The sequence below is a fragment of the Carcharhinus amblyrhynchos genome, chromosome 3 (genome assembly GCF_965287045.1).
Source record: "Carcharhinus amblyrhynchos chromosome 3, sCarAmb.v2.hapA, whole genome shotgun sequence".
Classification (NCBI taxonomy): Eukaryota; Metazoa; Chordata; class Chondrichthyes; order Carcharhiniformes; family Carcharhinidae; genus Carcharhinus; species Carcharhinus amblyrhynchos.
The window spans coordinates 95507872-95523006 of NC_137326.1; the positions used below are offsets into that span (position 1 = coordinate 95507872).

The 15135-nt window shown below is 47.2% G+C and overlaps 1 protein-coding gene across 1 annotated transcript in view; it reads left to right on the plus strand.

Annotated features, from left to right (window-relative positions):
• Nucleotides 1-15135, plus strand: part of LOC145341458 (uncharacterized) — a 49348-nt gene that overhangs the window by 11019 nt on the left and 23194 nt on the right. Inside the window, exon 3 of the mRNA XM_080186423.1 lies at nt 10670-11412. Coding sequence (XP_080042549.1) covers nt 10670-11412 — 743 coding nt within the window. The remainder of the gene's footprint in view (nt 1-10669; nt 11413-15135) is intronic.

Genomic DNA, 15135 nt, shown 5'->3' on the forward strand with positions numbered 1-15135 from the left:
AGCTCCGATCGACGCCTCCAACTGCACATGCACAAAAAAAGTGATAGAATGCGGTTCCCCAACCACTTTGCTCCCTGACCAGATAATGCCTCCCTAAGGTCCCCACGGACATTGTCTCACACCAACATTACTGACCCCTTTATCCTCTCCACCCAAAAAGATGCTGGGCCCCTTCCCTCCTACCCTCATCGATATCAGGCAGAGTGGCTGCCGACCCTCCTTACCCCCTCCAGTGATCTCAGGCAGAGTGGCAGCAGACACCCATTCCCCCATACTGATCTCAGGAAGAATGGCAGTGGATCCCCTTCCCCCCCCCCACAATTATCTCAGGCAGAGTGGCAGCAAACCCCTCCCCCTCCACCTCCAATGATTTCAGGCCCCTTCCCCCACACCGATCTCAAGCAGAGAGATCCACCCTTCCCCCTCCACCCTGCAGGTATCAGCCAGTGTGATCTTCCTCATCCCCACCCTGGATCCTCCTGCACGAGGCCCCCATCTCCTCTGGACTCTAATGGCTGTGTGACACTCCCTCTCTCACCCCTGTTTGCCTTCCCCTCGGTGCTGACAAGCAAACTGTATGCAACTTGCTGGAATGCTCTGCCAAACTGCCTGCGGCTGATCTGTCCTAACAAGGGGCAGCTCCATTAAAAACTCAAGAATGGACAGGCAGGCAGGCATTCCTGCACAAAATGTGTGCATGACCTGGGGAAGCTACTGGGTGCAGCAGGGGTGAGGCGGGACACCCTCTTCCCCCAAGATGGGCGCAGACCCAGGGGGCTGATGGAAATGCGACCTGGGAAGAAGTCACTGCCGCGGTCAGTGCCAGGCCACTGGCCTCCCGAACTACGAAGCAGTTCAATGACCTCATCCATGTGGCAAGGGTGAGTGCTGAACCCCATCTTGTACCTTGCCCCAAATTTCCCCCAGATCCTCCCAGCCCCAGCATCCTACATGCTTCCAGCTCCTGACCCCCAAGCACCTCCTTTCAATCCACCTAAGAGTCCCACAGTGCTCGCCCTTTAAGGGTCACCCACCTGATACTCTGCAGGAGTCACTCCATCATTTCTTTCATGGCTCCTTCTGTCTCCACAGGAGAAGACCAACCATAACACCCATGAGAGAGCAAAGACAGTGGGTGGTGGGCCAGACCTCTGGGTCCTCACCTCCTTTGAGGAGCGGGCACTGATGCTGTCAAAGAAAAGTATACAGACTGTCAGTGACAGCATGGTTGGGCTGTCAACAAGACATGAGCATTTGTTATTCGTCCACACTCTTTGAGGGAACTTCTTGGGGGCACAAGATTCAGGTACAAGGGGCAAGGTTTAAAGGAGATGTACAAAGCATGTCTATTTGCACAGAGAAGGTAGTGGGTGCCTAGACCTCGCTACCAGGGGGAGTTCCTGGATGCAGATACTATAGTGATCTTTAAGGACCCTCTCCAAAGCAAGGTGAATTGCATGGGATTATAGACTTATGCTTCCTGGAAGGGTAGGGGGTAATAAATCAGACGGGCAGCCTGGCCGCTGCAGGCTCGAAGGGCTGAAGGGCCTGTTCCTGTGATATAATTTTTTTGATGCTTTGTTCTGTCTTGAATGGAGAAATATGAATCATGTGCTTGGCATCCCTGATTCCTTTCCCTCCCTTGCTCTAAACTTGTGTTGCAGGGATAGATTTGGACACCCGGGGGCCTTCTGGACTCCAGGCCCTTCCTGCAGCTCCCACCCATCCTGTTCCAGACAGCTCAGATGATTCCTCGGAGGACATGGGTGAAGGCACCTCCGAGGGTGGCACAGTTTTGGCCTCAGCTTGAACCTCACAATTCACCATCCCAGATACTGACATGTTGGTGGGTCCAGTTAGTGGTGAGGCTTCTGGGTCACTCCACTAATGAACATCTGTTAAGGTACATCAGGTGGGAGAGGGAACATCCGAGGCCTCTGGCATGCAGGGGCCCGCCAGAGGCAAGGACTTAGCTGGCCCCAGGCTACGTGCTGGACCTCTGAGATCACTTCACCCTCAGCTGCTGGAGATGCAGCAACAGAGCCAGGGAATGCAGGAGAGGTTGACAGCAACACTGGACCAACTGCAAGGCTGTTGCGGGGAGTCCCAGAGCTTTCAGGCTGACCAGCTACTGTCTGTCTTGCATCCTTCCCAGGCCAAAACTGCATGGGTAGCGCCTGCAGTGGAAAACCTGAGGCAGGGAATCCTTACCATGAGTGGCAGGCTCCAAGTGATGGCCGCGTCACAGCAGGCCACAACTGAGGGACTGAGCAGGCTTCTCAAGATTTTGCGGCCCATGGCTGAGAGTCTTGCAAGCTTGCAGGAGAACCCAGTGAGACAGCGCTGACACACAACGGGCTAATCACAGAAAGTCATGGCTGAGGAATTGCAGAATGTTGTCCAGTCTCAGAGAACACTTACTGTGGCCATTGACAGGTGGTCCCCGACTCAAGTGTCCATTGCAGAGCGCTTGACCACCATGGGTAGAACGCAGGTGGTCCTCCAGGACTGGCAGGGCTAGGTGATACTGGAGCTTCTGGAGCTCACTGCAGAAGAACCGCCATCCCATGGAGGGGCCCAGAGGAATCCCAAGAGGGGAGGAAGGGCTCGACTCCATGCTGGAGCCTTGCAGCCAGGAGACTGTAGCTGTGGCTACACTTTCTGACTTTCCCTTGTCTGACACCAGGGCACGTCAGGGGCAGCAGGATGAAGAGGGTGTCATGGAAACATCCCAGACACCTGGTTGCAGGCCAGGACCCTCACAGTCCGGACCCTCAAGTTCCAGGGCCTCCAGTTGCCCGAAACATGCACCACAGGCCATGGAGCATGGTAGGCAGCTAATCCCCTCTACCTCTGATGTACATTCTGGGGAGTGAGACGTAGTGGTAGGCCACATAAGGTTAGGAAGTTGTAGTTGCACTGAGATGACACGGGTGAATGTCTGTACTAGTTAGAAAGATATTTAAACATCTTAACATTTTCTGTTCACAAGTTTTAAGTTATAATGTCTTATTTAAACACCTTTATTGCAATTAAATCTTTTTTTAACATCCACCTGTGACTAATTTGTCTCAGATTTGTCTCGAATAGGAAGCCTCTTCCACTGATGATTGCTGGAGTGATGCTTCATGTTGACGTCAGCTGGGGAGGCTCCTCAATGCTGTGTCACAGAGAAAAGAAGCTATTGGTTCCCCCAGACCCCACCAGCAATTCCCTCCAGTCCCCCGCCCAACTGACCAGGGCCCTGTATGGGGTTTCAGATCCCTTACCCACTACACAGACATGGGCCCAAATGCTAGCATGCATGCAGAGCTCAGGTAGGAATCAGACTAGTTTGCACCAGGGCTTAGCGAGTCGTCATCACCCTCCTGCCTGCCAAAAAACAGAGTACCCAGGCCCACTACTCTGATGTGACAATGTTGCAGGAGATAGAAGGACTTTTGGGGGTTGGAGGGGATGGAACCCACAGACACAAACCCCTAGCCAGTGAATTGCCTGGTGATCAGGTCCTTGCTGTCCTCACATACCTCATTTGGGCTGCCAGCCCTCCAGCGCCTGATTGGTGTTCCTCAGCATGCTCTTCCTCTTCTTCCTCCTCCTCCCCTTCCTCCTCCTCCTCCTCCAATAGATCATCTCTCTGTACAGTCAGATTGTACAAGGCACAGCACCCGACCACAATGCGGGAAGAAATCACAGGATTTATTGGAGGGCCCTGCCAGATTGGTCCAGGCATCAGAATCACATTTTGAGGAGCTCAATGCACCTCTCCACTATTGCGCGGGTGGTTACATGGGCCTCATTATAGCGGGTCTCTGCCTCGGCCACAGGCCTCCACACAGGCGTCATCAGCTATGTCCAAAGCGGGAACCCCTATTACCCATGAGTCACCCCCGCAGCCTGGGCTCCTCCTCCAACTCTTCTGGAGTTGAACTATGAGGAGAGGCTGAATAAACTAGGTTTGTACTCGTTAGAGTTTAGAAGAATGAGGGGAGATCTCATTGAGATGTATAAGATGATGAATGGGATGGATAAGATAGAGGTGGAGAGGCTCTTCCCGCTCAGAAAGGACAGTAGGACTAGGGGGCACAGCCTCAAGATAAAGGGGGGGGCGGTTTAGAACGGAGTTGAGGAGGAACTTCTTCACTCAAAGGGTGGTGAATCTCTGGAATTCTCTGCCCGTTGAAGTGGTGGAGGCTGCCTCGCTAAATATATTTAAGGTGCGGGTAGATAGGTTTTTGATAGGCAAGAGGATTAAGGGTTATGGGGAGAGGGCGGGAAAGTGGAACTGAGCCACGACAGATCAGCCATGATCTTATTGAATGGCGGGGCAGGCTCGAAGGGCCAGATGGCCTACTCCTGCTCCTATTTCTTATGTTCTTATGTTCTTAAATGCCTCTGGGGTGTCCGAGCTCCTGACAATGAAGCTGCTGTGCACACTATGGATGACTTGCACAGACATGCATAATGCTCATGTTATGGTCGCACATGAGTTGAACGTTCAGAGAGTAGAATCTCCACAGATTCTGTGGGGGTGCCTTGAGGGCGACGTGTGTGCAGTCGATGGCCACTGTACCTTAGGCATCCCTGCAATGCCATGAACCCTGCAACCCGGACTTCCTGATGGGCCTGGTCCAGGTTAAATTTGATGTACTGCCCAGCCCGGGCACACAGGGACTCTGTGACCTGCTTGACACAGGTGTGATGATGTAGATGTGCCGGCGTTGGACTGGGGTCAACACAGTATAAAGTCTGACAACACCAGGTTTTAGTCCAACCGATTTATGGAGAGTTCTGGCTCTCCATTCACTCTCCAGTCACCTGACGAAGAGGGAGTCCCCTCGAAAGCTTGTGAGTTGACTATCAAATAAATCGGTTGGACTAAAACCTGGTGTTGTCAGACTTTTTACTGTGACACAGGTGTGCACAGCTGATTGGGAGATGCCACATACATTTCCACGAGGGGTCTAGAAGGAGCCAGTCAGATAAAAGTTCAGAACGGCCGTCAATTTGACAGCCACCGAGACTGTGTGCCCTCCCCCCCACTACCACCACCACCGCCCCTCCCTCCCCCCCATCCCGCCTATAGGTACCAGGTCCTGCAACAGGTTGCACAGGTGTTGCACCGTCTTTTTTTGGAGGTGGAGCCCTCAGCAGCACATAGTGTGTGACATCTGTTCAAATGACACTTGTGACACTCTGCTCCCTCCTTCTCCTGCGCACCCCCTCAGGGTGAATAGTGGCCATCTCCTGCCTCTGGTGGTCGTCTCCCTCTACTCCTGCAAGTGGTAAGACCCGGGCCTCCTGTGCCCGCAATTCTTCCTCCAGCTCCTCCTCCTCAGCTCCAGCAGCCACCAAAAGAACAGCAAGATCGATGGGTTGCATCGCAAAAGCCATCTCGTCACTCTGAAAGGGGTGGGGGGACAGGGATGGAGAGGAACACGTAGAGATTAAGGAACGCTGCTTGCTCCTAGCACATTAACAGTAACAGCCTCCATCCAATTTCCCTAACCACATGCTCCCCACAATCACAGCCCCCCCAATTCCCCCAGCCGCATTCTCCCCACAATTACAGCCCCCCCCCCAGTTCCTCCAGACACACGCTCCCTACAATCAAAGCCCCCCCCAATTCCCCCAGCCACATGCTCCCCACAATCCCAGCTCCTTACAAAGTTGAGAGGTTGCAGCAGTGCAATTTGCAAGGACTTTGTGCACATCCTTCAGCTGGAAGTGAGCTGAGTGCACTGGGACCCAGCAGGATCACAAAACCTGAGGTCAGTGCTGAGACCCAGATCCATGCGGCAACTTGGACATTGGAACATTAGGAGGTGGAACAACAGCCTCCCCACCCCCTAATCTCACAGAACCGCCAATGACCCAAGAAAGAAAATGGCTTCAACAAAAGGACACCCATGAGCAGTAGCGAGCCGTCAGATGCTAATCCTCCTCACTGATGGAGCGCCCGAATCAGACTTTTATGGACCATGTCTGTTTTGCGCCAATTTGCGGATTGGCGAACGTGATGATCAAGGGGAAAGTGTGGATAAAGTTGGGCATGCAGCCTATTATTTCAATTTAAATGTATGCAAATGCATAAATGCCCGTTTCATCCGTTTTGGGTGTGGTGTGGTCTCGGCCATGGCCATTTTTGGGCGTTGGTAAATGGGAACCAGCGCAGAGGCAGGCGTGGATTGCGCTACTCACCCCACGTCCGATTTTACCAAGTTTTCATGCCTGTAAACAGGCGCAACTTGATAGTAAAATTGGGCCCATTGTATCCAAAACTGGTTGATGGAGAAGGAAGGATCATCCAGAAGCACATAGACCACTTGTGGGAGTGAGAGTTGCCCCAACAGCCAGTACTGCTATCAGCAGCTATACTATCCTCTGGGAATGTTATGGACTGTTCAAGCATTGAAGTACCAGGTCATCCTATAGACACGCCACTGATGTCCCCATCATAATAAATGGGACCAAGATACCTGTTCCTAAAGAGTGTTTGTGGTTTCTACTGGAAGCCCATCAGTGGAAGCACCCCAGACAGAGGCGTTATGCCCTTCCACTAGGTATGGGAGACCATTGAACGACTTAATTTATAATGGACTGGATTCCTGTGCTAAATATTTATTTGCCTGGGACTGTGTAAATTGAGTATTGACATTCAAATAATGGGACTTAGAGAGAGAGAGAAATGAAGTGATTCTCCACTTAAGGACCAATCTGCAGAGTAAGTATCACATGACCGAGGGAACCAATTAGGGAGCAAGCTGGGGGAATCATCTCGATAAGCAGGACTTGATAAGCATGTCCTGGAACCTTCTCAGGAGCTGATTGCAGGCACAGGCTGCAGCCTCTATATGGTGTTTACTTGAAAATAAACATGTTCTTGTCTTACCCTTAAATGGTGAACAAGAATTATCACTCTCTGGCTGAATGTTTTCTAGAAGATGTCATTACAAGATCTTCTACCTTCAAATTCCCTTCCCAGACTCCTGCCATTGGTCTTGCAGCATGTCAATCATTAAGGAGCTTCACTGATTTTTCAATATGTCCCAGTTTTGACTTTACAAAATCTGGTCACGCTATTCCAGCCATGGATGCCACTGGCACCATTACCATTGACCAGCAGTATGACAGGAAGACAAAACAGAGGACAAGCTGTTCACCACGGGAGGAAGTGGGTGAGAGGGCTCTCAGCAGGAAGTCTTTTTGATCTTCCATCTTCATAGAATCCCTATAGTGCAGAAGAAGGCCATTCGGCCCATTGTGCCTGCACAAACAACAATCCCACCCAGGTTCTATCCCCGTTACTGCACTACTTAGCCTGCTAATCCCCTGACATTGAGGGGCAATTTAGCATGACCAATCAACCCAATGTGCACATCTTTGGAGTGTGGGAACAAAATGGAGCACCCAAAGGAAACACACACACAGACACAGGGAGAATGTACAAACTCCACACAGATAGTCACCCCAGGCTGGAATTGACCTCAGTTCCCTGGCACTGTGAGACAGCAGTGCTAACCACTGTGCCACCCTGTCGCTCTTCTGAGAGCTTTCCTCATGCCTCAACCTGAGCCATGAAGAGAATGTGTATTGTTTCTATTTTACCATGAAAGTGTTTATAAGGCCAGCACTGGCAGAGGTTGTCAAGGTGACCATGGCCATGCAATTTACTATATTGAGAGCTTTTCAGGCTGGAGTTGGGTTTGTTTTTTTTTCTCCTAGTTTGTCATTCATAGCTGAATGAAGCAAATGACAAACATTATTTATTCTAGGACAAGAGAGTAGTTCATTGTCTTCTCCCTGACGAGAGAGAAGCGGGTGAAGCCAGGCTTTCCCCATGAAGGGTGCCATCGATGGCACACATGGGGCTTTGCGCCTAAATGCAGTGATGTACCACAACTGCAAAAAAATTCCATTCCTTGAATGTGCAATTAGCGAGTTCAGAACATCATGGAGATGAATAACTTGTACTGGCAGCAGTAGCAATGCCTTTTTTCTTTATTCTGTGCCAGTCTTCTGTTATCTCAGTATATGAGTCACCAGGAGAAACCAGAGGATGCCTGCCAGGTAACATGTGCTATCCACTGACCACCTGGCTCAGACTTCGCTCCACAGCTTAAACATAACTTGATTGGCATGTAGATAACAAAAGTCATGTCACCACACAAAAAGCATGAAGTTGGGGTGCTGAAATAGTTTTTCCACTGCCCTAAACTACTCTGAAGGTACCCTGTGTTACTCATCAATTTGTCTTATAGTGTGCACAGCCTTGCCACCAGCAATATGGCGAGTAGCTGAGGAGGAGGGAGAGGAACAAAATGAAGTGTGGGTGTGTGACCAACACATGCCCTTGCGCTAGGCTGACTGCAATAGGAATGAAGCCAACCACAATTCTGCAATCACAACAGGCACACACATTGCTTTCCTACTGTCTGCCTATCATGTTGAAATAAAACCCACTATAAAGCAACCATTTCAACAAATTTCATCAAACAAATTCTCCAACTTTCCATACAAAAGTCAACTATTTGGGGTTTTTTTCAGTGGCAAAGTATTGAACTTAACTTTAGTTAATACAAAGACTCACAACTGGTGAAAGACATTTCTTTATTGATCAATGCCCTGGGAGAGGAGGTCTGGGAAATCCAATTCTTCTCTGAAGTTACATCACAGTGGCAATACAATTATACAACTTCTAAAGACATTTTGCCCACTTTCTGGCTCAACGTGAGCAAATCATCATTATTACAAGTCATCATTAGTAAATGTCATATACATTGGCCAATTACAGATATTCTCTGACAGCTTGGAGACAATAAGTTCTAGTGGTTTCTGCCTGACTCCCATGGCCACCTGGCCTAAACTCTTATTTGGTATAATAATCGGCTTCTTCATTGACAGAGGCTTTGAGGCAGGTCTCTGTTATATCCACAACAACATATTCCTACATGTCAGCCTGTGCCTGTAACTCATTGATCTTATTTACCACATTCAATGCATTCCCTGATTTAGACTTTATTACTTTCCCCCTTACTCTAACCCCACCTAATAAATTACTATCCCCTCTTCTAATGCTACCTATCTCTCCTGGTATTCTGTACACCCTAATATCCCTCTCTGATATTTCCTCCTGTTACCTACACTTCTGCCAAGATAATTTAAACCCTTCCCAACAGCATTAGGAAATTGCTCTGTGAGGAACTCAGAATTGGCTCTTTTTGATTGCAGCTATCTGGTTTTCACAGGGTCCCATCTCCCCCAGAACCAGTCTCAATGTTCCATCATCCTGAACTGGGGAAACTTGGGATTATCATTCTTGTTCGGAACTGTCTCACAAAGGCAAATGCATTTTTATTTATTCTTTCATGGGTACGTGGGCTTCACTGCCAAGGCCATCATTTATTGCCCATGTCTAATTATCCTTAAGCCAAGTGGCTCATCACATCATTTCATTGGCAGTTAAGAATCACCACATTGCTGTGGGTCTGGAGCCAGATGTAGGTGCACCACATTTCCAGCCACTTTCATCTACTCTATCATTCAATTTTCATACCTACCTAAGCGTGGTACTGGGAGTAATTCAGACACTATTACTTTTGAGATCCTGCTTGCTAATTTCATACCTAGCTTCTTAAATTCTGACCGCAGGGCTGCATTTTTCTGCTTATGATATTCATACTACTGTGCACTATGATGGCTGGTTGTTTACTGTCCACCCTAAAGGATTTTACAGCCTCTCAGTGACATCCTTGACTCTGGTACCAGTGAGATAACACATCCTGGATTCATGTCTATGGCTACTGAAAAGTCTATTCCCCTAACTACTGAATCAGCTATCATTATTGTTTTACCTTCTTCTTTGTATATCTGCACACCGAATAGCCAACTGCTGCTTTTCAGAAGCTAATAATAAACCTTAGAACCATAGCAAAATTATGGTACAAAAAGAAGGAAAAAAGAAATAAAACTAGCCCCCGCCAATCTAATCCCATAGTCCAACACCTGGTCCACAACCTTGCAGGTTACAGCACTTTAGGCACAGATCCAGGTATCTTTTAAATTAGTTGAGGGTTTCTGCTTCCACTGCCAAATCAGACAGCAAATTACAGATACCTACCAACCACCCTCTGGGTGAAAAAAATTTTCCTCATGTCCCTTCTAATCCTTCTACCAATCAAAGTTGATGTAGAAAGAAGCTCATGTCTACTGTGGATTTACTTGTTCTGTGCCACCAGATAGATATGTTATGTTGAGTGGTTGATCAAGCCTCACCAGAATGACTCTGGCAAAGGCCTTCCCAGTGGAGTGAGATACCCCAGTAGTATCACAATCCCCTCAATTGCTTTTGTTCTTATACAATGTCTTCATTACTTCACGCCTATCCTGTGGGACAGAGCCTTATCTACAATGGAGGAGGAGCAGGTAGCAGTGGGACTCTCAGTCTATCCAGCAGTCCATTGAACATTGTTGAAACACATTTACATGGATTTGGTCATCAATATCTTTTCTAAGGGGGCAATCTTTATTCATATAGTGCCTTTGAGTGATAAGCATGTCTGTAAATATATTTGTATTGGTGCAGCTTAACAGCCTTTGGTCCATGCCACAGGCGAATTTGGACATTTTTATAAATTACTTTGCAAAGTTATTTCTGTTTGTCTTTCAGTTAAGGATGAAAGTGAAAATGATTTGCTGAGGCTGAGTATTTTTAAATCCAAGCTTCAAGAGAATAAAACCAAGTTACAGCAGGAGGTATCTGATGGATTTATGCTCTTACACGATCAACTCAGACAGCATGAGAAACAGGTTAAAGAACTATTTGACAATGAAATAAATATGAAGGTAGCAAGTATAAACCGTTACATGGAAGAAACAGCCAAAGAAGTGTTAGGTACGGAAGGTTTGATTCAGTTTGCCAAGGAAGCAGTCAAAGAAATGAATGAGTTTGTACTCTTGCAAACCGTTAACAATTTAATAGAACGGTTAAAGGTGAAAGTGGCAAATATTAATGTACCTGGATACAAATTATTGATAAAGGAAGCTGAGCCGCCTAAATTGGACTTTGAAAAAGTTTTAGCCCAAATGAATGAAATTTTTTCACCAATTACAAAAACACATGAATTGTTGCAAAGCCAGAAAGCATCACCTTTAAGTAAGAAGAAAACTTTTGTTCCCGCGGAAACACAACCAGAAACTAAAGAAACAGAAATAAACTCAATTCCATCAGAATTATCCCAGGAAACTACTACTGAAGATCAACAAGAACAGAAAGGAAATGCTATCAGCTCTGTAAGTGAGGTTAGTCCAGAAGAAAACGCCTCGAAGACCAGCCAAGGCGATGAAGTGGATACTGATATTCTTGTGCCACCAACTATTTACCACCATATTTTGCATGAAAATACAGCCAAGGTAAGCTGCAAATGCATTTTTCAGAAGATTCCATGCTTAGCAGATGAAACAGTGTTTTAGAAAAGGAAAATTGCATTTGACAAGCTGATCAGATTTTGAGGAGTTAACATACTGGGTTAAAATATAATTAGTGAACATGCAGTGCATTTGGATTTGCTGAAGTCTTTTGATAGAGCTCATGTGATTGTGGGTAATATATTAGCATGGATTGAGGATTGACTAGACAACCCTGGTGGTGGGTAGGATCGGAAAATCTCACTCTTAGACTCTGGGGGCTGCTTGTAGTCCCAGATTTGTCCATTGTGGCTTCTGGGGTTGCTGGGGCTACAGACCCATCATTCAATCAAGTTGCATAGCAGCTTTCTGAGGCAGAACTTCCTCCTGAGTGAGGGGTAAGTCCTGCCTTCAGCCAACTAACACTCATTGAGCTTTAAGTGGTTGTGGAGTAGCTAGTAGCAGTGGCAATGTATTCACTGCCAATTCCTCAGATAGCTGGTAGGGAAACTTCACCATCCAAGAAATCCTGGCATAGATTTTACTTATTTTTTCCTTCTGGGAATGATTAACAGTTGCCACTAAAACAATTACAGTGGGCCAATGACTCATTCCTGTTTAAGAATAAATCTACTTAACATGTCTTCAGATACCTTTACCAAGAGCTCTGCCAATCAAACTTAAAGCAATCAGATTGGTCATTTAAAAGCAGCATGATCACATTATGACTTTTGATTAATGAGATGATCAATTATTGTGAGTGAAATCAGTCAAGCAAAATATCCATTAATTTTGGATTGTATGGTTAGATAGCAACCCCTTCTGCACTGAAGCTAATGATTCATGCTGCTTTATAGTTCTACACTTGTCACTACCAGCCCTCAGTAACCATTCCAGTGAGGAATAGGGGATGAAGACAATTGTGGATGAATCAGAGGCAGGCCTGATCCTAAGCAATTACACATTTGTCTTGTTAGACTAGGCATATAGACTGTTTTATGTTTTCATTCCCATCACAGAGCATTTATCCAAGAAACCATGGCCAGCACTTAACAAAAGGCCTGAGAGCACACGTAAATGGTATAACAGGGTACTGGGCTGGAGAGATTAACATTGGAATTCGACTGCCCTGCCCATCACCCATGGTGGGCAGAAATGTCTGTTGACTTCAGGTGGAAATTTTCGGTCTTGCGCGAGCGTGTTCGTAAAATAGCGCCCTAACTGTCAATCAATCTCATGGCTACAGGGCCAAAGGGAATGCTAATGAGTAAAGAAGCAAGTGAAAAGTGTGAATGAAAAGATCCCAAACAACTCCCATCCAAACACAAAGTAAACAAAATAAGATGGAAATTTAAGTGAAAGAAATTATACCAGGAAAAAAAAGGCAAAATTAAATGGGGGCAGAGTTTGTGATCTAATCTTATTGAACTCAATTTTGAGACAGAAGTCTGCAAAGTGCTAAGCCTGCAAAGTGCAAAGTGATAAGGATGTGTTCCTCAAGGTTGCATTGAGCTTCATTGAGCAGCAGAGCAGGCCAAGGATGGAAAGATCAGAGTGAGATTAATGTGGAGAATTGAAATGACAATCAACTTGACCTACTCTATCATAGACCTTCCATTTTATTCTTCTTCTCAACTTTACTCAAAACTTATTATATTTCAAACATTTCCTAGCTCTGATGAAAATTCATGGATCTTAAACGTTAATTTTGTTGCTGTCTCAGAGGTACTACCAGATCTGCCATGTTTTTTCCAGGAGTTTTGGTTTTTATTTCAGATTTCCAGCTTCTATGGCTTTTTTGCTCTGGTAGTTTATTTTCTTGGACTGTGTGAGAATACATGTCTGTGGAACCCATTTTCTGTTTTTTTTTCTGATGACATTTTTTAATTGGGCAGCAGTTGATTTGTCGAAGTGAACAGCAAGAAGTAACTTGTAGATTCTGCCATGTGGGGCTACAATATTTATTTTCCTTACCTGTCAGAGGAGCGGTCGGAGCAGCTTGACTGTAGCTCTGCTGAAGCCCACAGCATAGCAGTACATTGAGTTGGTAGAAAAAAGATACAGGATTTGTATTTGCACAGGGCATTCATTTAGGTATTATTAAACACAAAGGCCGTGATTCTCCCATCCCGCTGCGATGCGCAGGATTCACGTACACGTTCCCACCGTGATATTGTCTCCCAGTGTCGGATTTCCAGCGGCGTCTGCTCTGCGCCGGAAATTGGAAGGGAGGTGCTGAAACGATTTAAATATTCATTTAAATATCTTTCACATACAATTAGCGGGCCCTGCACTGAAGTCTCCAGGCCCGCTAACCTCTCCCATCCCGCCAGGGGTATTTTACTCCAGCAGGGTTCACAGTAGCTTCCAGTTTCGGGGAGCTAGTGGCCCGACCCTGCTGGAGTGAAAGGGGACAATGAGCCCCCCCAGGAGGATCAGGTGCAGGTAGGCAAAGTGTCCCCTGGATATTGTCACCTGGTAAGGTACCAATGCCCAGGGCGTATCTTGACACCCTCCCACTGTAACCGCCATTGTGAACAACTCCAGCTTTCACACATATTCGATATTTAAATTTTTTTGAGGCAAATTCCAAACACTGGGGGCAATTTTCCCAAAGTAATTCGAAGTGTTTCCCCCCAATAGCCAGTTGTTTGGTCTCCCCCGCAACCTTCTCCCCAATTGTTGATATCCCGATTGCCAACACTGATCCCTCCCCTGCAATCACTGACCTTCCAATTGCCAGCTTGACCCCAGATCACAGGGCCTGACCTTTCCCCACTGTCCCCTGATCACCCATCTCCTGATCGCCAGCCCTGACACTTGATCGCTCGCCTTGGAACCCCTCCCCTCTAACCCTCCCCTAATTGGTAGCCATAACCCCAATCACCAGCCGAACCACTAGCCCCCAACTCCCGATGTAGAGTCCCACCTTCCCTCCCCTCCACTGGCATTGCCAGTGTAATAGGCTGGCAGTGCCAGGGTGCTTGGTGGGCACTGCCAAGGTCACAGGCTGGGAGTACCAGGTTGACACTGCTCAAGGGGCATTGTCTAGCCCCTGATTCTGACCTCCCAGTGAGCCTCAATGGTCTCTGGTCTCACCAGCGAGGCCGTCACTTCTGGTCCCCATTGCTGGGGACAAGCTGTGATCCCCCAGGTTGTGGACCTCCACAAGCAAGGTCTGAAAGCAAAATTAACCTGGACAGTAGCGTCTGGAGCTTGCTAAATACATATAAATTACATCATGAATATTAAAATCAGCCTTGTGCCCTTGCCTGGCAGGCAGCTGATTATGTCAAAAAAAATGGTCCTGGAGAATTGTGACCTGCAGGGCATCAGATGCGATTCTGATTTTGGCCTCCCTCTGAAATTTCCTACCCTGCTACACTACTCGACCAGTGCAGTGGAGATAGGGAGTGAATTGGGCCCAATATCATATTTCTAACTCATTCTTCATGCACTGATAAATTGATTTTTCTGCTCCATTTTCTCATCTTGCCCATTGTTGTCCACCAACTGCCATCTTGTGTCAACATAATGTGACAGGAGAGGGAGAAGAGCTCTGGGTATCTGTAAAAGGGATACATTGTTGTTAGTGCAGTTGCTTTATGCTGGGTGCTGGGGGCAGAGTGGGCCAGGTGGTTGCACTGCCTCAGGTTAATTGAAGCATGCCTGAATCATATGTGTCATGATCATCACTTGATGCCACATTTGTGACTACAAGTGCCCCCA